The sequence below is a fragment of the Callorhinus ursinus genome, unplaced genomic scaffold (genome assembly GCF_003265705.2).
Source record: "Callorhinus ursinus isolate GAN/ISIS: 27379988/994484 unplaced genomic scaffold, GSC_fseal_2.0 scaffold21, whole genome shotgun sequence".
Lineage (NCBI taxonomy): Eukaryota > Metazoa > Chordata > Mammalia > Carnivora > Otariidae > Callorhinus > Callorhinus ursinus.
Genome location: NW_027397083.1, coordinates 26,974,521 through 26,997,021, shown reverse-complemented (window position 1 = coordinate 26,997,021; position 22,501 = coordinate 26,974,521). Strand labels below are relative to the sequence as shown.

The 22,501-nt window shown below is 38.3% G+C and overlaps 1 protein-coding gene across 4 annotated transcripts in view; it reads left to right on the top strand.

Moving 5' to 3' along the window:
• Positions 1-22,501, top strand: part of NELL1 (neural EGFL like 1) — an 857,163-nt gene that overhangs the window by 152,019 nt on the left and 682,643 nt on the right. For all 4 annotated transcript variants that reach the window (XM_073904919.1, XM_073904917.1, XM_073904918.1 and 1 more), the window contains exon 5: positions 3,846-3,942. In XM_073904919.1, the coding sequence (XP_073761020.1) occupies positions 3,846-3,942 (97 nt within the window). The remainder of the gene's footprint in view (positions 1-3,845; positions 3,943-22,501) is intronic.

Here is a 22,501-nt window from a genome sequence, read left to right as displayed (position 1 = left end):
TTCAACTGTCTTGATCGATACTAGATTTAAGTGACAAATCACTGTGCCTTACCTGCCTGTCCGCCTGAGCCAGTCCACCTAAACTATAACCCAAGGGTCAGCCCTTCTGTCAAGACTGTGTTTGTCTGGCATGTCGGTGGTGTAACTCCCTTTGTAAAGGAGGTACAGATAGGGATGTGAGAATTTATTTTAAAAATTTTTAAAAAAGATTTTATTTATTTGACAGAGATAGCAAGAGCAGGAACACAAGCAGGGGGAGTGGGAGAGGGAGAAGCAGGCTTCCCGCCGAGCAGGGAGCCTGATGTGGGGCTCGATCCCAGGACCCTGGGACCATGACCTGAGCCGAAGGCAGATGCTTAACGACTGACCCACCCAGGCGCCCGAGAGTCTTATTTCTTAGCTTAGGATGTGTTACCAGCATTAATCTGTGCAGTACTCCTTTTGTTTCATTCATTCATCTTTTAGTCATTCGCTTTTTCCTCCCTTTAGCCCTTCCCATTCCTTTAGGAAAACACTACCATGTGCCTTATGTGAGTCTTTAAATTTGTAGGTGTCCTTGGCTAATAGAAAATTGTTTGGAATGTGTGTATTTTTAGTTTATATGTATTACAGACCCTCTTGCTTTTTTTTTTTTTACTGTAGTCTCAAAACTATTTTAAAATAATTTTAATCTTACAGGAAAGCTTTCAGGATGGCACAAAAAACAATCCTGCACTCGGCCCAGATTCTGTTTTCTCTCTGCACAATGTGCACATGCACATGTGTCTGTATTTATACATATTCACACTGTTATTTTGAAGCCTTTGAGAAGAAGTTGCAAATATCAGGACTTTACCCCTAAATACTTCAGTGTGTATTTCCTAAGAGGAAGACACTTCAGTATACATGACCAGTTCTCAAAATCAGGAAATAGAACATCAATACAATACTACTATATAATATACAGTTCAACTTTCACCAATTTTCCCACTAAAGTCCTGCATAGGATTTTTTTTTTCCTGTCCCCAGCTCCAAACAAGGATCCTGTTTCACATGGAGTTTTTATGTCCCTTTGGTTTCTTTTAATTGGCAAATATTCTTCAGTCTTTGCTTTTTATGACATGGACATTTGAAAGAGTACAGGCAATTATTTTGTGGAATGTGCCTCAAATATGGTTTATCTGCTTTTTTTTAATTCTTCAATTTAGTTAACATATACTGTATCAGTTTCAGGAGTAGAATTTAGTGATTGATCAGTTGCATATAACACTCAGTGCTCATTACATCATGTGCCCTCCTTAATGCCTGTGACCCAGTTACCCCATCCCCCCACCAACCTCCTCTCCAGCAACCTTCAGTTTGTTTCCTAGAGTTCATATAGGATTCCTCTGTGTGGGTATTTATTTTTTTAACACTGTTTTTAAGCATTCTTCATTTTGCTGTGTCTGGATCCAGCTTGTTGATTTGGCCTGCTACCTGGAATTCTCCAGTGAGGTCGGTCACTTGGAGTGAATTGGCAGGGCTGGGGTGGGGTCGGGGGAGGCAGCAGATTTTCGTGGCATCAGAAGGGATCCTGATGGGGGCTGTGTGACCCCCGAAATCATACCCCTTTGACACAGCCACCGGGGCACTGCCCTCCTTTTTGGGCTGATGGTTGAGAAAGCAAATATCTGAGGCCCACTATTTCTAAGGCAGAAGGAGCATTTATACTTGGGAAGACAAGGCATGATAGAAAGTTGATTTTTTTTTTTTTGATCCTTCATGCACTTAATAAACATTAACAGCCTACTCTGCTCATTGGAGCTCACCTTCTGATATATTTAAAACCAAAAAGAAAGCATTGAAATTGAAAGCTCTTCTTCCGACAGATGCAAATGTTTTAAAATGAAAGGTTCAGATAAATAATTTGATAGTATTTTTAATGTATTAGTGAAACAACCTCACAGAAAATTAAGCTTCTGCCTCTTTACCTAAATACAGCGATTTCCATTTCTTTCTGGTCTCCTCTGAAATTCACCAACAGGGAACAAAATTTTTGCATCCTTGTCTCTGTAGTTCATAAATAATTTTACATTCTACTTTCCTCCAGTGAAGATTATTTTGTCTATACTTTCCCATATTTCATAACCTGCATATTTGTCACTCTTAATGACTGTAGTAAATTACATCAAGCTGATCTATAACTTACGTATTTCACTTTTGTTGTAAATTTGGCTTGTTTCTAGTTTTTTGAGAATATTAGAAAAAACCCCTTTTAAAGGAAGCATATATAGCAGCTTCTTGGGTTAAAGCAGTTTTGACAGATGATTGTTTCATCTAAAATTGTTCATTCTAAGCTGTGAAAGAGGTTGTGTTCCGGTGGAGAAAACATAGCCTGTCTTTTTAAGGGAGACTTATATTGCCTTGTTTGTTTTGAGCATCCATTTATAACGAGACGAAAATGAGTACAAATGGATCGAATACATTTAGAGCTTTCTCCATTGAATACCTTGCAATATTGTTAGGAAACAGCACTTTTCCAGTGGGGAGTAAGAGTGATGGACAGTGTGGCTAAGCTACAAGGCTGCAGTGCTCCCAACTGCAACATATCACATTCCATCCCTGGCTGTGACACAGTGGGTGGTCTCTCAGTTCTTGCCTTTTGAGAGCCACTGGAGGAACAGGTAGCTCTTTGGCAGGTGGCAGTCAGTTCCCTTCCAGCATGGGGGTCTGATGAATTTCCAGACCTTTGGAAGTACCTGGAGCTGACTTCTCCTGTAGCTGCTCTGAGCAAGAACTGAGGAGAGCAAGGAATGGACGGGCCATCAGGAGTAATTGAAATTCCCCGATGGTCTCTATGGCACCCCGTCCAGAATCTTCTGAGCATCTAATGACAAATTCAGTTCTCAGGCAAGCTTCTCCTTCCCCTTCTCAGCAGAGAAGGTGTTGAGAGGCACTTGCTAGGGGTGAGGTGAAGGCCTGTGATCAGCTGGTACCTCGTGGTTGCAGGGACTATTTCTAAGGGGAGCACAAATCTCAAGATCTGTGACTAGGGCTTGGTAGGGCAGAACAGTTGAGACTCTTCAATTGTTGAGTAGTTTCAGGAGATACCTTCAAAGATCCTGGGGCTGTTGTATCCTCTATTAGTTATATCTTCATATATCTTGTGAAGATTTTTTTCATATATGGGACTTTCTTTTTTGCTCCATGAGGGCAGGATTTTGGGTGTCTGGTTGATGGCTCTATCTCCTGTTGCCTCATGTGGAGCTTGGAGCCTAAAAAGTGCTCAGTAAATATTTGTTGATGGGATGATTTCAGTTACTTGATTTTGTAGACTAATCATATTACCATGTGGGCAACTGCTCACTTGCTGGAAGGAGTATAGCAGGTTACTGTAGAAAGGGGTAGGGGCCAGATAAACCAAAGCCAGGGAGGAGTAGAGTGCAAAGGGGAGTGCATGGGCTTTGCAGCCAGGCAGATGGGGATTCTCATCCCAACTTAACTGCTCCCGGTCTTAACTTGTGGTTGACCCATTTATGTTCTCTGAACCTCAGCTTTCTCATCTGTAACGTGGATCAAACCACTTTACTCACAGAGTAGGTATAAGGATCATTGCTCAGAGCAGACACTTAAAAATGTTACCTTTTTCCTCCTTTCCCTGCCGAAAAGGTGAAAATAGAAAGCCAACAGAGGCCCAGTTAATGTGTCCAAGTGTTGTCAAGAAGTAGATCTCTACGTTCATGTTACCTATCATCTAAAACATGCCCTATACTGCCTCCATCTCTCTATACCAGCAGCTAATACCATGAAGACTTCAAACAACATACTAACCTTTTGGTTCTGTTTTGAGTAAACTCTTTATTAATAATTGTTCTTTGTCCCTACAGGATTTATGAACGCGTGATTGACCCTCCTGAAACCAACCTTCCCCCAGGAAGCAACTTATGGCTTGGTCAGCGCAACCAAAAGCATGGCTTATTCAAAGTAAGAACTTCTTTCTACTTCTGCCATGTGCTTTTCTATGTGCTTGACATGAATAATTGTCACAGCAATTCTATGAAGTAGGTGCTTTGAAACTAGACAGAATTAAGTGACTTGTTCACGGTCACACAGTTCACTGTACTGCCAAGTATGGATGATGCATAATGTAAATGATCGTTTTAATGTGTCTTACCTAGTTTTGAGAGGCTTAAGATAATCTTCAAATTGGTTTCCATTCTCAGAATCTGGCGGTGTATAGGCAACAAGTCTCAGCTTCTGTGAACTTTGGTTTTCTTATCTATAAAGAAGGTAATACAATAACTACACTGTTGTACTTTATAGAAACAGGACACAGTGATAAAATGAAGAAGTTAAGAATATGAAATTTTAAAGTCTTGATCTTCAATAGAATGGGAGACTTTTGCATTGGGCAATATGGTAGAATAGAGGTTTTTTAAAAAAAGTTTAATATATCTTCAAAATGCCTATAAATGCTGGATTAAGCAGAACAAAAATCTTTTAAGACCCATCATTGCACTTACAAGAAAAAAATTCTTAGAGACTGAATACAGGGAGAAAAGTGAAAACCAGAGCGATATCTGCCATTACCGAGAAGTTGGAAACTTAAGTTTCTTTCCTGTTATTCCAATTTGATTGAGATATAATTGACATATAACTATGTAACTTTAAGACGTGTAACTGTTTGATATACTTGTATATTGCATTATGATTACCAACAGTGTTAACTAACACCTCCCTCTCACATAATTATCATTGGCTTTTTTTTTGGTCATGAGAACATTTTAAGATCTACACTCTTGGCAAATTTGAAGTACATAATACAGTATTATTCACTGTAATCACCATGAATCACCATGGGTACCTTAGATCCCCAGAGTTTACTTGTAATATAACTGAAAATTTGTATACTTTGACCAGCATCTCCCCATTTCCCCTAACCCCTTGCAACCAGCATTCCACTGTCTTTGTGAGTTCAGGTTTTTTTATATTCTACCTATAAATGATACCGTGTGATATCTGTCTTTCTCCCTCTTCCCTTTGCATAATGCCCTCAAAGTTGATTCATGTTGGAAATGGCAGGATTTTTTTCCCTCATGGCTGAATACTATTCTATTGTATATATACCACAACTTTTTTAGCCATTCATCTGTTGACATATACTTAGGTTTTTTTCCATATCTTGGCTGTTGTGAATAATGTGTCAATAAATATGGGGGTAAAGATATCTCTTTGAGGTAGTGATTTAATTTCTTTTGGATATATACTCAGCTTAATCCACCCAGATGTAGGAATTGCTGGATCACATGGTACTTCTTTTCGTAATTTTTTGAGGAACTTCCATAGTGGTTGTACAGATTTACATTCCCATGAACAGTGTACTAAGGGTTCCTTGTTCTCCACACTTGTTATTTTTCTGGCTTTTTGATGAGCGCCATTTTTACAGATGTGAGGTGATCTTTCTTTGTCGTTTTGATCTGCCTGATGACTAGTGATGTTGAGCACCTTTTCGTGTATCTTGGCCATTTGCATGTCTGTGGAAAAATGACTATTGAGTTCCTCTGCCCATTTTTTAATCTGCTTTTTTGCTATTGTGTTGTGGGAGTTTTAAAATATATTTTGGATATTAGGGGCACCTGGGTGGCTCAGTTATTATGCGTGTGCCTTCAGCTCAGGTAATGATCCCAGGGTCCTGGGATTGGGCCCTGCATTGGGCTCCCTGCTCAGCAGGAAGCCTGCTTCTCCGTCTCACACTCCCCTTGCTTGTGTTCCCTCTCTCTCTCTCTCTCTCTCAAATAAATAAAAAAAAATCTTAAAAAAAATATATTTTGAATATTAAACTTATGCCAGATTGCTGATTTGCAAATGTTTTTTTTCCCATTCCACAGGGTCTCTTTTCATTTTGTTGATTCTTTGGCTGTGTAGAAGCTTTTTAATTTGTAGATCTACTCATTATTTTGGATTTTATTGCTTGTGCTTTTGGTGTCCTATCCAAAAAATAATTGCCAAGACCAATGCCAAGGAGCTTTCCCCCTGTTTCCTTCTAGAAGTTTTATGGTTTCAGGTCTTGTGTTTAATTTTTTAGTCCATTTAAAATTTTTGTTAGTGGTCATACAGTAATCCAACTTCTTTGTGTGGTTATCCAGTTTTCCCAACACCATTTGTTGAAGAGACCATCCTTATTAAATATTCTTGACTCCTTTTTCAAAAAGTAGTTGTATCTGCGGGGGTTTATTTTTGGGCTCTCAATCCTGCTCTATTGGTCTCTGTGTCTTTTTTTTTTTTTTTTTTTTTTTTTTTTTTGCCGGACTGCTTTGATTACTGTAGCTTTATAGTATACAGTTGACCTTTGACCTCAAAGGGTTTGAATTGCATGGGTCCATGTACATATGAATTTTTTTAATAAATGCAGTGTGGTACTATAAATCTATTTTCCCTTTGGATTTTATTAATGTTTTCTGTATATAATACATATAGCTTATAAAATATGTATTGACTGTTTATGTTACTGGTTAGATATTACAGTCAATACTACGTTATTAGTAGTTAAGTTTTGGGGGAGTCCGAAGTTACATGTGTATTTTTGACTGCATGGAGGTTGGTGCTTCTAACCCTTGCACCATTAAAAGGTCTAATGTAGTTTGAAATCTGGAAATGTGATGCTTCCTGGTTTGTTCTTCTCTTAGCATTACTTTGGCTATTAGGAGTCTTTTGTGGTTCCATACAAATTTTAGTGTCTTTGTTCTTTTTTTTGTTTGAAAAATGCCATTTAGATTTTGATAAGGATTGCACTCAACCTACAAATGGCTTTGCACATTTTAACAGTATTCTTCCAATCTATGAATATGGGATATGTTTACATTTGTTTGGGTCTACTTCAACTTTTCCATCAAAGTTTTGTAGTTTTCATTGTGCAGATTTTTCTCTTCCTTGGCTAAATTCCTGAGTATTTTCCTGTTTTTGATGCTATTGTGAATGGAATTCTTTCATTTTTCAGGTATTCCATTGTTAGTATATTAAAATGGAACTGACTTTTGTATGTTTTTTTGTATCTTGCAGCTTTACTGACTTAGAAGATTTTGGTGGAATAGTTAGGATTTTCTATACGTAAAGTCCTATCACCTGCAAACAAAGACAATTTTACTTAGTCCTTTCTGATTTGGATGCCTTTATTTCTTGTCTGATTGCTCTGATGAGGACTTCTATTACTATGTTGAATAGGAGTTGGTGCCTTTGCCTTGTTTTTCATCTTAGAGGAAAAGCTTTTAACCTTTCACTGTTGAATATGATGTTAGCTGTGGGCTTGTCATACATGGCTTTTATCATGTTCAAGTTTGTTCCTTTGCCCAATTTTTTGTCTTTTTATCACGAAGTTGTATTTTGTCAAATACTTCTGCATCTATAAGATAATTGTATGGTTTTTTTTAAAGATTTTATTTATTTATTTGACAGAGAGACAGAGAGGGAACACAAGCAGGGGGAGTGGGAGAGGGAGAAGCAGGCTTCCCGTGGAGCAGGGAGCCCGATACGGGGCTCGATCCCAGGACCCTGGGGTCATGACCTGCGCTGAAGGTGACTGAGCCACCCAGGTGCCTCAGTCGTATGGTTTTTATCTTTCTATTGGGATGTGTCACATTTATTGATTTGCATGCATTGAACCATATTTGCATTTCAGGGATAAATCTTGCTTGATCATAATGTGTGATCCTTTAATGTGCCCTTGAATTCAACTTGCTAAGTTTTTAATTTTTACATTTATATTCATCAGGGTTATTGGCCTGTAGTTTCTTGTAGTATTACCTGATTTTGGTATCAGGATAATGCTAATCTCCTTAAATTAGTTGGGGATTTTGGGAAAACTTCCTCATTTTGGGGGAGAGGTTTGAGAAGGGTAGTTGTCAAATCTTATTTAAATGATGTGTAAAATTCACTGATGAAGCCATTTGGTTCTGGGCTTTTCTTAAAAAAAATATATATAATTTACATAGAACAAAATTCATTCCTCTAAGTGTACAGTTTTGAGTTTTGGAAAATTGATATAATCATGTAAACACCATCATAGTGAAGATAAAGGACCATTCCATCACTTCCAAAAATCCCCCCATTGTAATGCTTTTGGCATTTTCCAGAATGTTCTATAAATCATGTATGTATGTATGTTGAGATTCACCCATCAGTGATTCATTCTTCTTATGGTACTCTAATTCTGTAGTATGGAGGTACTACAGTGTGTTTATCCATCCCTCAATTCATGGACTTTTAGGTTGTTTTGCAATTTGGGCATTTATGAATAAAGCCACTAAAAATACTTGCATACAGGTTTTCATATGAACACAAGTTTTCTTTTGGGTATGTAGAAGTGGGATTGCTGGGCTGTATATGAAGTGTATGTTTAACTTTATAAGAAAATACCAGTGCATTTTCTAAGTTGGCTATATTTTGCAATCCCACAACAATGTATGGAAGTCGCAGTTAGAGCCTTAAATTTCAACAGTCTGTGTGGGATGGGAGGAGTGTCTTAGATATCATACAACATTGGAGGATCGGGCAGAAACTTCTGAAACAAAGCCACAACCTAGAAGACTATAACTCCAGCGAAGGGGTAGGCAGAAAAGTCTACTACTTAGCCATGGGAAGCAATCCAGTAGGTAGTCTTTCTCCACCTCAGTTTTACATAGGAAAAACCAGTTCCCTGGGGAGAATTTGAAACCATAGTCCTGACATCATGCAGCCTTGAAATTTGGGTTTGTTTTGCTCCTAAAGCTCAAGAAACTATTTTAAAGTGGTCCTTGGTTGGGAACCTTGGGATTCTGGATGAAGAAAATGACCTTTGGGGAAGGTTTTCTTCTATGCAGACCTAACAGGATTCCCAGAGATTAAGTTCATGTAAATAGGATTTTTAAGCCATCCTGAGTACGGGTTTGAAGGAGCAATAATGAATTAGCCCTCAAAGGGCTACAGAAATTGGAATTACAAGATAAAGAATTTTGAAAATCCCCATGTTTTAAAGTGTTTAAAGAAACAAAGTAACAAATGTGTGAGGACTAGAGAGTATAAATATGATGAGGGGAAAACCAAAAAGAACTTCCAGAAATAAGAAATATAGTTATTGAAGTGAAAGAGAAAAACCTCACTGAATCTGCTAAATGGTAGATTAGGTACAGGTGGGGAAAGCATTTAGAACAGAAAATACTGTCAAAATAATTAACCTAATTATAGTGTGAAGATAAAGAGAGGGAGATAGGAAAGCCCTTGTAGAGAAGAAGCACAAATACAGAGGTTATAGATGTTTTTAATGTGTGTATATTCATACATATATATTTCAAAACTCCAGAAGGTTATAGAAGAGATTATAGGTACTATTAGAAGTAGGATGGCTAAGAATTTTCTAAAATTGATAAAAGATATCAATTCTCATGATTTCAATAGTGTAGTCAAAGTGTATATTAACTATTGCTATCTCTCCAGAAACTTAGCAATTTTTTAAGCTTCTGAGTTTAATTAGGTCACAGTTCTTCATGTTGATTAGATGATTTTTCTGGTCTGGCTCTGCTGATGTCTACTCGGCTCTCATGTGGTCAGTGGTCATTGGGCAAATAAGGAGGCAGGATGATTTAAGATGGCCTTTTCACATCTCTGGTAGTAGGCTGGCTGTTGACTACTGTACCTCGATTCTCCTCCATGTGATCTCTCATTCTCTAGTGGCCTAGAGGCTTATTCACATGGCAGTCCTAAGATTCCAAGTGTAAGAAGAGAGCAAGCTCTAGCGTATTATTGCTTTTCAAGGTTCAGCTTGCCTTATCACGTTTGCTAATATGTTATTGTCCAAAGCAAGTCATAACCAAGAGCCAAACTCATAGTCAAGGGGTAAAGAAATAGACTCCATCTCTTAAAGGACTCTGCTGTATCACATTGTAAGGATATGGATATAAGGAGGGGAAGAATTTTGGACCATTTTAATCTATTACTCAAGATAAATAGCCACACTTAGATATATTACTGGAATAGTAGAATCCCAAAGACACAGAGAAGATATTAACAGTAACCCTTAAAAGGTAAATTTTCCACAAAAGAATAACATAAATTGAACAGCTGGCTTTTAATCAGTAAAAGCAGAAGCTAAATGATAATAAAAAAATATTTTCAAAGTTTTCAGGGAAAATAACTCCCAAATGTAGTAGCATATACCCAGCTTAATTATCATTTGAACATGAACATGAAATAAGAATTTACAGACAAAACTCTCAATTTTATGACTAATAGATCCTCATTAAACTTTGCAGAAGAAAGATATAATATAAAATACAAGGGAAATTGGTGAACGAATGGAGAATATACATGAACCTTAATCATTGATTAAATAATGCCCAATTTTGGAAAAAATTAAAAATATTAGAGAAAATGATGATGGGGGGTTATCTGATTTAAAGTACTCTAAAGCCTTGTATTCCAAAAATGAATAGAGAAATTGGCTAGCTTTAGACTAAGTTTACATGTTAAAAATTTAACGTCAAAATAATAGAAATATTACTTCCGGATTTAAGTATTTGAGATTAAAAAAAAAGTTCTATCAACCCAAAATAAGAGAAAAAAGACACAATTCCAGTTCATAATATTTACTATCAAGTGATTTACACTTAATGGTTAAAAGTATGAGTACTGTATTGGATTCATACTAACTCAAGTCCTGATGTATATTGTTTATATTGAGACAATTAAAAATAAAGATGCCATCTTTGCTCTTGCGGCCATTGCTGAGGCTCCACTGGCCAAAATGAAGTTCAGTCCCTTTGTGACTTCTGACTGGAGTGAGAACTGTAACAATGCATCTTCCCACATTTGCAGTAAGGTTACGTCTTCCCTCCCAAAGAGCCGAGACAGAAGTAGGAGACTGTGATCCGTGCCCATCTGAAAGGAGGATGAGGGACAGGTTGTGTGAGGACACTACGAAGGTCAGCAAACTGGCAAAGTCATCCAGGTTTACAGGAAGACGTGTCATCTACACTGAACGAGTGCAGCCAGAGAAGGCAGAGGGCACAACTGTCCCCGTGGGCATTCCCCTAGCAAGGTGCTTATCACTAGACTAAAACTGGACAGGGACGGTAGAAAGGTCCTTGAATGAAAGCCGAATCTTTCCTCGTAGGAAAGGAAAAGGGCAAATACAAGGTAGAACGAATTGAGGAGGTGCAGGAATAAAGGAATCTTAAATAAAAACTGAAAACGAGAAAGGATTCCTAAGTGTTGATAGTGAAGTGGTTAAAAAAAAAAAGAGACCAGACTAAAGGAAGCTGTAGAATGCTCTGGCATTATCACACTTCAAGGCCCCCAAATTTACCACATAATATTACCATTTTTTATTTAAGATTTTTTAACATTACCATTTAAAAGAGGCATACACCTAATATATAACCTGAAAGTCTACATTGCAGCATTACAGAATACTCTGGAAGGATGGTCTTTTCACTACAGGGTTCTAGGTCAACTGAATATCCCTATGAGGAAAGAGCTAATCTTGACGTTTATTGCACATGACATGCAAAATCAATTCCAGGGGATTATAGATGTAAATCTGAAAGGTAAACGAGTAAAGCCTAAAAAGATAGCATAGGAAAATATCTTTGACTTGATGTAAGAAAAATAATTCTTAAATAAGACATAAAAGTAATAACTAAAAAGAAAAAGGTTGATATATTGGAAAATGTTAAAATTTGCAACTTTTTTTCTTTTTCAAAACACGTAAGGGTAAAAAGGCATGCTCTAGAATGGAAGCTATTGAAAATATATCCTATGAAGGCAGAAAAGGCAAGAAATTCAAAGAATAAAACCGCCAACATAAGATGTTAGCAAATGGATTCTTCAGAAGATGGTGGAGGAGTAGGAGACCTGGATTTCGTCTGGTCTCAGGAATTCAGCTGAATAGGGATCAAACCATTCTGAACACCTACGAACTCAACAGGAGATCGAAGAAGAGAGTAGCAACAACTCTCTGAACAGAGAAGCGACCACTTACTGGAAGGTAGGACGTGCGGAAAAGTGAATTCGAGGCGATATTCGAGAGGATAGACGGCGAGGGAGGGGGCCTCCACCACTTCTGGCAAGTGATAGAGCCGCGGAGCACAAAATCGGAACTTGAAGAAGTCAGCTTCCCTGAGGGATGTCGCTCCAGTGGCTAAGTGGGGGGTGGAACCCTCGCAGGACAGTGTTGTCTCGGGACCCTCGGGGTCACAGAAAGACCGGGGGTGCCTGAGCGCAGCAGAGCTCCCAGGTATCGGAACGGGGAAGCCGGCTGCAGAGATGGAGCCGAGGCACAGGCTCTTAGCTCGGGGTTGCCATAAATTGTCCGCGGCCCAGTCAGGCCACTGATCCTCCAGAAGGGACCCAACAAGCGTCACATCCGGGGAGACTCCCCTCCGTCCCCCAGGAGGAGCGGCGTGGGAGCACACCGCAGGGATCTGCTGGGTTTGGAGACTCCACACGGGGTCGGGTGTCAGAGATAGAAATGCTCGGTCACAGGCCGGGTGAGCACAGAGTGCGGCCGGAGACCGGGGACATGGGAGTGATTGACTGCTTTTCTCTGGGGGCGCACTGAGGAGCAGGGCCCCGAGTTCTCAGCTCCTCCAGGCAGAGAGTGGGAGGCCACCATTTTCACCCTGGTCCTCCAAAGCTGTGCGGAGAGCTTGCAGGGAACAAAAGCTCCTGAGAGCAAACCCAAGCAGCTTGCTTAGCCCAGACTCACAAGGACGGGGCAATTCTGCGGGAACCCCGGCAACAGTCCCCTCCCCCAGAAGATCAGCACGAACAGCCAGCAAGCCAAGACCAAGTTTACCGATCAAGGAGAACGGGAGAACTCCAGCGCTAGGGGAATACTGCACATAGAATTCATGGCTTTTTTTACCATGATTCATTAGTTTTTCAAAGTTAATTTTTTAACTTTTTTTTTTTAAATTTTTCTTTTTCCCTTTTTCAACCAACATCTTATCAATCCCTTTTTTAAAAAAACATTTTTTATTTTTCATTTTTAGAGTCATATTTTATCCCTTCATAGTAGTTACCCTTATTTTTGGCATATATATAAGTTCTCCCTTTAAAATTTTGAGATACAGTTTCTTCTAATATCAAAATATACCCTAAATCACTAGTGTATGGCTTGGTTCTAGTCTCCTGCCTGACCACATTCTCTCCCTTTTTTCTTTTTTTTTTTTTTTAAATCTTCTTTCTTTTTTCAAACAACTTATCGTATCAATTCCTTCTATAAAATCTTTTATAATTTCCATCTTTATAGTCATCTTCCATCCCTTCATTGTATCAACCCTTATTTTGTACATAGATAAATCTTCCTTTAAAATTTAAGGAGGCACTTTATTCTAACAGACCAAAATACACCCAAAATCTAGTGTGTGGCACTGATCTATGCACTAGCCTGATCATATTTGATCATATTCTGTTTTTTTTTATTGTTCTGTTTCTATTTTTATCTTTTTCTTGTTTTTTTTTTCATTCTTTTCTCTTTCTTTTTTCTTTCTTTCCCTTTCTTTTCCCCTGGTTTCAGGTCTTTTCTGATTTCTATAGAGTATATTTGCTGGGGAAGTTGTTAACCTGTTACCATTCTGTTCTCTCATTCATCTATTCTCCTCTGGACAAGACGAAAAAAATAACCTCAGCAAAAAGAACAAAAGGTAGTACCGTCAGCCAGGGACCTACTCAATATGGACATTAGTACGATGTCGGACCTAGAATCATGACTTTAAAGATACTAGCTGGGCTTGAAAAAAGCATGGAAGTTATTAGAGAAACCCTTTCTGGAGAAATAAAAGAACTAAAATCTAACCAAGTCGAAATCAAAAAGGCTGTTAATGAGGTGCAATCAAAAATGGGGGTGCTAACTGCTAGGATAAATGAGGCAGAAGAGAGAATCAGCGATATAGAAGACCAAATGATGGAAAATAAAGAGGCTGAGAAAAAGATAAACAACTACAGGATCACGAGGGCAGAATTCGAGACATAAGCGATACGATAAGATGAAACAACATTAGAATAATTGGGATCCCAGAAGAAGAAAAAAGAGAGGGGCAGAAGGTACATTGGAGCAAATAATAGAGAACTTCCCTAATGTGAGGAAGGAAACAGGCATCAAAATCCAGGAGGCACAGAGAACCCCTCTCAAAATCAATAAAAATAGGTCAACACCCCGACATCTAATAGTAAAACTTACGAGTCTCAGAGACAAAGAGAATATCCTGAAAGCAGCTCGGGAGAAGAGATATGTAACCTACAATGGTAGAAACATTAGACTGGCAAAAGACCTATCCACAGAGACCTGGCAGGCCAGAAAGAACTGGCATGATCTCTTCAGAGCACTAAATGAGAAAAATATGCAGCCAAGGATACTATATCCAGCTAGGCTGTCATTGAAAATTGAAGGAGAGATAAAAAGCTTCCAGGACAAACAAAAACTAAAGGAATTTGCAAACACGAACCCAGCCCTGCAAGAAATATTGAAAGGAGTCCTCTAAGCAAAGAGAGATCCTAAAAGCAGCATAGATCAGAAAGGAACACAGACAATACATAGTCACAGTCACCTTACAGGCAATACAATGGCACTAAATTCATATCTTTCAATAGTTACCCTGAATGTAAATGGGCTAAATGCCCCAATCAAAGACACAGGCTATCAGATTGGATTAAAAAACAAGACCCATCCATATGCTGTCTGCAAGGGACTCATTTTAGACCCAAAGACACTCCCAGATTGAAAGTGAGGGGGTGGAAAACCATTTACCATGCTCATGGACACCAAAAGAGCTGGGGTGGCAATCCTTATATCAGACAGATTAGATTTTAAAACAAAGAGTGTAATAGATGAAGAAGGACACTATATCCTACTTAGAGGGTCTACCCCACAAGAAGATCTAACAATTCTAAATATCTATGCCCATAACATGGGAGCAGCCAATTATTTAAGGCAAATAATAACAAAAGCAAACACATTGACAACAATACAATAATAGTGGGGGACTTTAACACCCCCCTGACTGAAATGGACAGATCATCTAAGCAAAAGATCAACAAGGAAATAAAGACTTTAAATGACACACTGGACCAAATGGACTTCACAGACATATTCAGAACATTCCATCCCAAAGCAACGGAGTACACATTCTTCTCTAGTGCCCATGGAACATTCTCCAGAATAGATCACATCCTAGGTCACAAATCAGGTCTCAACCGGTACCAAAAGCCTGGGATTATTCCCTGCATATTTTCAGACCACAATGCTTTGAAACTAGAACTCAATCACAAGAGGAAAGTCGGAAAGAACTCAAATCCATGGAGGCTAAAGAGCATCCTACTAAAGAATGAATGGGTCAACCAGGAAATTAAAGAATTAAAAAAATTCATGGAAACCAATGAAAATGAAAACACAACTGTTTAAAATCTTTGGGATACAGCAAAGGCAGTCCTGAGAGGAAAGTATATAGCAATACAAGCCTTTTTCAAGAAACAAGAAAGGTCTCAAATACACAACCTAACCCTACACCTAAAGGAGCTGGAGAAAGAACAGCAAAGAAAGCCTAAACCCAGCAGGAGAAGAGAAATAATAAAGATCAGAGCAGCAATCAATGAAACAGAAACCAAAGAACAGTAGAACAGATCAACAAAACTAGGAGCTGGTTCTTTGCAAGAATTAACAAGATTGATAAACCGCTGGCCAGACTTACCAAAAAGAAAAGAGAAATGACCCAAACTCACAAAATCATGAATGAAAGAGGAGAGATCACAACCCACACCAAAGAAATACAAACAATTTTAAGAACGTAATTATGAGCAACTCTATGCCAGCAAATTAGATAACCTGGAAGAAATGGGTGCATTCCTAGAGATGTATCAACTACCAAAATGGAACCAGGAAGAAATAGAAAACCTAAACAGACCTATAACCACTAAGGAAATTGAAGCAGTCATCAAAAATCTCCCAACAAACAAAAGCCCAGGGCCAGATGGCTTCCCAGGGGAATTCTACCAAAGATTTCAAGAAGGATTCATACCTATTCTCCTGAAACTGTTCCAAAAAATAGAAATGGAAGGAAAACTTCCAAACTCATTTTATGAGGCCACCATTACCTTGATCCCAAAACCAAAGACCCCATCAAAAAGGAGAATTACAGACCCATATCCTTGATGAACATGGATGCAAAAATTCTCACCAAACTACTAGCCAATAGGATCCAACAGTACATTAAAAGGATTCTTCACCACGACCAAGTGGGATTTATCCCTGGGCTGCAAGGCTGCTTCAACATCCGCAAATCAATCGTGATACAATACATTAACAAAAGAAAGAACAAGACACACATGATCCTCTCAATAGATGCAGAAAAAGCATTTGACAAAATACAGCATCCTTTCTTGATTAAAACTCTTCAGAGTATAGGGATAGAGGGTACATACCTCAATATCATAAAAGCCATCTATGAAAAACCTAGGGCGAATATCATTCTCAATGGGGAAAAGCTGAGAGCTTTTCCCCTAAGGTCAGGAACGCGACAGCGATGTCCACTATCACCACTGCTATTCAGCATAGTATTAGAAGTCCTAGCCACAGCAGTCAGACAACAAAAAGATATCAAAGGCATCCAAATCGGCAAAAAGGAAGTCAAACTCTCACTCTTTGCAGATGATATGATACTGTATGTGGAAAACACAAGACTCCACCCCAAAACTGCTAGAACTCATATAGGAATTCAGTAAAGCAGCAGGATATAAAATCAATGCACAGAAATCAGTGGCATTCCTATACACCAACAACAAGACAGAAGAGAGAGAAATCAAGGAGTCGATCCCATTTACAATTGCACCCAAAACCATAAGATACCTAGGAATAAATCTAACCAAAGAGGCAAAGGATCTGTACTCAGAAAACTATAAAATACTCATGAAAGAAATTGAAGAAGACACAAAGAAATGGAAAAATGTTCCATGCTCATGGATTGGAAGAACAAACATTGTGAAGATGTCAATGCTACCTAGAGCAATCTATACATTCAATGCAATCCCCATCAAAATACCATCCACTTTTTTCAAAGAAATGGAACAAATAATCCTAAAATTTGTATGGAACCAGAAGAGACTCCGAATAGCTAGAGGAATATTGAAACGCAAAGCTGGCGGCATCACAATTCCGGACTTCCAGCTCTATTACAAAGCTGTCATCATCAAGACAGTATGGTGCTGGCACAGAAACAGACATAGAGATCAATGGAACAGATTAGAGAGCCCAGAAATGGACCCTCAACTCTATGGTCAACTCATCTTTGACAAAGCAGGACAGAATGTCCAATGGAAAAAAAGACAGTCTCTTCCACAAATGGTGTTGGGAAAATTGGACCACCACATGCAGAAGAATGAAACTGGACCATTTCCTTACACCACACACAAAAATAGACTCCAAATGGTTGAAAGACCTAAACGTGAGACAGGAGTCCATCAAAATCCAAAAGGAGAACACAGACAGCAACCTCTTCGACCTCAGCCGCAGGAACTTCTTCCTAGAAACATCGCCAAAGGCAAGGGAAGCGAGGGCAAAAATGAACTATTGTGATTTCATCAAGATAAAAAGCTTTTGCCCAGCAAAAGAAACAGTCCACAAAACCAAAAGACAACCGACAGAATGGGAGAAAATATTTGCAAATGACATATCAGATAAAGGGCTAGTTTCCAAAATCTATAAAGAACTTATCAAACTGAACACCCATAGATCAAATAATCCAATCAAGAAATGGGCAGAAGACATGAACAGACATTTTTCCAAAGGAGACATCCAACAGATGGCCAACAGACACATGAAAAAGTGCTCCACATCGCTCGGCATCAGGGAAATCCAAATCAAAACCTCAATGAGATACCACCTCACACCAGTCAGAATGGCTAAAATTATCAAGTCAGGAAACGAGAGTTGTTGGCGGGGATGTGTAGAAAGGGGAACCCTCCTATAGTGTGGGTGGGAATGCAAGCTTGTGCAACCCCTCTGGAAAACAGTATGGAGGTTCCTCAAACAGTTGAAAATAGAGCTACCATACGGTCCAGCAATTGCACTACTGGGTATTTACCCCAAAGATACAAATGTAGGGATCCGAAGGGGTACGTGCACTCCAATGTTTACAGCAGCAATGTCCACAATAGCCAAACTGGAAAGAGGCAAGATGTCCATCGACAGAAGAGTGGATAAAGAAGAGGTGGTATATATACACAATGGAATATTATGCAGCCATCAAAAGGAATGAGATCTTGCCATTTGCAATGACATAGATGGAACTGGAGGGTGTTATGCTGAGTTAAATAAGTCAATCAGAGAAAGACATTTATCATATGTCCTCACTGAGATGAGGAATTCTTAATCTCAGGAAACAAACTGAGGGTTGCTGGAGTGGCAGGGGGTGGGAGGGATGGGGTGGCTGGGTGATAGACATTGGGTAGGGCATGTGCTATGATGAGCGCTGTGATTTGTGCAAGACTGTTGAATCACAGATTTGTACTTCTGAAACAAATAATGCAACATATGTTAAGAAAAAAGAAAAGATAGCAGGAGGGGAAGAATGAAGGGGAGTAAGTCGGAGGGGGAGACGAACCATGAGAGATGATGGACTCTGAAAAACAAACTGAGGGTTCTAGAGGGGAGGAGGGTGGGGGGATGGGTTATCCTGGTGATGGGTATTAAAGAGGGCACATTCTGCGTGGAGCACTGGGTGTTATGCACAAACAATCATGGAACAGTACATCAAAAACTGATGTAATGTATGGTGATTAACGTAACAATAAAAATTAAAAGATGTTAGCAAATGGAAATCAGAATAAACCTAAATGAGTAAAAGGCATGAGAACATTAGCATATAAGAACAGAACAGAAATGGTAATAATGAGTAGGATATGATAGAGAAGATCAAGAAAAACACAGTTTGGTTATTTGAAAAGACAAATTGAAGTTTGAGCAAGAAAAATGAGAAAAAAATAATAAACCAAATACTATGAATGCTTAAACGGTAATCAGTAATTTTTTTTTGAAATGGAAAATTAGAGAAAAATGGGCAATTTCCTAAATACATGTATTATCAAAATGGACTTTAGAGATGGAAAGGAATATATTCTAAGGGATTCATGACACGGCATCTCTATCAGTTAGCTTTCAATGCATAGTAGAGGGACTCAAAGCTTAATGGCTTGAAACAGCTTCCAATTTTGTACTTTGGCCTGGGCTGAGCTGAATGATCCATCTCTTCTGAGTGGGTTCACTCATGTATTTTTGATCAGCTGCTGGTTCTGGGGGCTGGCTGGACTGGAATGGACTTTGCAGGGATGGTTCATCTCTGTGTCATGTCATCTCATATTTTCTAGCAGTCTAGCCCAAGCTTGTTTACATGGTGGCTGATCAGGATTTCCAGAGCTGGAGCAGAAATGTGCACAGTCTTTTGAAGCTAAGGCTTGCAAGTTATACATTGTTATATTGCTTCATTATATTGACCAATGCAAGTTAAAAGGCCAGATTCAAGGGTATGGGAAATATTTTCCATCTTTTTGAGGGGAAATAGTACAAATTCCCATTGTACAGGGCAGCAATCCAGCAAAGAGCAAAGGATTGTGACCGTTTTCCACAATTTGCCATGTCCCTCCACCAAATAACTACTGGGTTCAGACAGTTTTACAGGTGAGTTCTATCACATCCAAGGAAATGATTCTAATCTTAAGTAAATTCTTATGGAGAAGAGAATGAATGAGAACACTAACACCTTGATTTCCAAAGTGGACGTGGATTTTATAAGAAAAGAATTGTATAAGCCAAAGTACTATTGAACAGGGATTAAAAATTTTAAGGAAAAAAAAATGGTAGGGGGCAAGCCAAATCTAGCTGTGTGTATCTGCATATGTGAGAGAGACCAAGCTGGCTATTTCAACAATGCAAATCTATTTTTATGAATAAACTAATAAAATTCACATTAAACAGAAAAATCTATGGTTATCTGAAGAGGCACAAAAAGCACTAGATAAATTCAGTACTGACTCATGATAAATTCTTAGCAAAATAGGAATAGAAGGAAATTTCATTAAACTTGAAAGTGTGCATAAAAACACAAAGAAATCATTTATGATTTAAATATTAAGAAAATTCCTGTTAAAATCTGCAATCGAAAAAGAAACTGTTTTACCATAATTTATTTTCAACATGGTACTGTAGGTCCTTCTGGGGGAAAAAAAAACCAAACCAGCCCCACACACAAAAAAAAAACCCAAAAAACAAAACCTTAAGGAATACAAAAAATATAGTTCTTTACAAACTATGTAAGTATCTACAAAGAAAATAGGATTCACAATTTATTAGAATTACTAAGGTTGTTCAGAAAGAGTGCTGGATGTAAAAATTAAAGACCATCAGTTGTATTGCTGAAAAAATTAGCAACAAAAGTGCTGTGAAATAGAATATTTCATTTATAATATAAAAAAATTAGCACTTAAGAACAAATCAAGATAGATGCATAACCATTATGGAACAAATTAAAAACTTTATTAAAAATCATTTGAGAAGACCTAAATGAGGGCGGGTGGGAGAGGAAGGCTTAAAAATCTCACTTCTTCACAAATTGATTTCTTGATTGAATGACTTTGTAATAAATTCCCAGCAGGATTTTATTTTCTGATGAAATTGGCAAGCTGATTTTAAAATTCATATGGAAGAGCAAAGACCAAGAATAATATTTCTAAAGATGTAAAAGGAATGACTTTTTCTTTCAGATATGAAGGCTTATTATATAAGGTGATAGTGCTCAACAGTTTGATCTTTATGCGAGGGTTGGCACATGAACCAAAATAATAGCATGCACAGGCCAGGAAGAGAGACTACATGTAAAAACTTGGAAACTTGATACATAACTGAAGTGGCATTCCTGATCTATGAGGAAAAGATATATTCCTCAATAAATGGTTAGAAAAATTGACTTGAATATTTCATGTATGCACTAATTGACGTAACTGATTTTTATGTATGGTGTCAGGAAAAGCTTTAATATATTTGGAAACAATACACAAAAATCATTTAGGATTACAATTGAATTAAATGCCTGTGAACTTTGCGAGTTTCAGAAGACAACATGGGAACCATATGTCTATGATCTCAAGGCAGGAAACAATTTAAGCAATAGTAACTATAAAGCCGTTAAAGATAATACTGAGAAATTTAGTATACAAAACAAGTTTAATAGGTTTATCAAAGATCTTGGCAACCAGATTAGCAAAGAATAATATCCATTAAAGAAATGCTAAAATCAGGGGCACCTGGGTGGCTCAGTCGTTGAGCGTCTGCCTTCGACTCGGGTCATGATCCCAGGGTCCTGGGATCGAGCCCCACATCGGGCTCCCTGCTCTGCGGGAAGCCTGCTTCTCCCTCTCCCGCTCCCCCTGCTTGTGTTCCCTCTCTCGCTGTGTCTCTCTCTGTCAAATAAATAAAAAATCTTAAAAAAAAAAAAAAAAAAAAGAAATGCTAAAATCAGAAAGAAGCTCATAACTGAATAAGAAATCAGGCAAAATATGTAAAAAGGCAGTGTTCCAAGGTGGAATAGCCCATGAATTTATTAAAAGGAATTCAATTTCAATTGTCATTTTGGAAGTGCAATTTAAAAGCATTACAAAATACCATTTCTTACCCATTAGCCTGGCAGAAGTGAAAAAGAAAATCCGATGATGTTATGTGTGAGAGAGGTTAATTGAACCACTGTGGTGGAAACTTGAATTGGTAGAGCCACTAAGAGGGGAAATGAGTTCTTGTGTAAAATTTAAGGTATGTATATCTCATGACACAGGACTGCAGCAACCTCTATACACATTGAAGAAACTTTCAGTCATGTACCCAAGAAGATAGAATGTACAGTCATCATCACAAGAACTTTTAATTTCAAAAATGGGGGGGGAAATGTTGTCTACCGATAGGATAATGTTTGAATTGTAGTAGAATCAAACACTAAAACTGAAATTGAATAAAGTTGCAGGAGAAAACTAAGATATGAAATAATTGAAAAATACAGAATGTTTCAGGAGATGCCTTGGTGACTCAGTCAAGTGTCTGACTCTTGGTTTCTTCTCAGGTCATGACCTTGGGGTCTGAGATCGAGCCCTGGGTCGGGCTCTCCACTCAGTGGGGAGTCTGCTTTCTCCTTTCTCCCTCTGCCCCTCCCCCCACTTGTGCTCTCTTTCTAAAATAAGTCTTTAAAAAATACAAAACATTTCAATATATTGCTTATTTATACACCCATATATGTAAAAAAATGCATGAGAATAAGCACTAAATTCACAAGTGTTTACTTCTGAGCAAGGAATGGAAATTAGGTATGGACACTCAGAAGGCTTCAACTATAATGATGTTTTAGTTCTTAAGCTGGGTGGTATATTTATAGGTGTTTGCTTTATTTGGCTTTCAATCCTTTTGTCATAAATATGCAAACGTGTCATTTTCAGGGTGGTAATTCATGTATATACGTATGTACACATCCATACCCATACA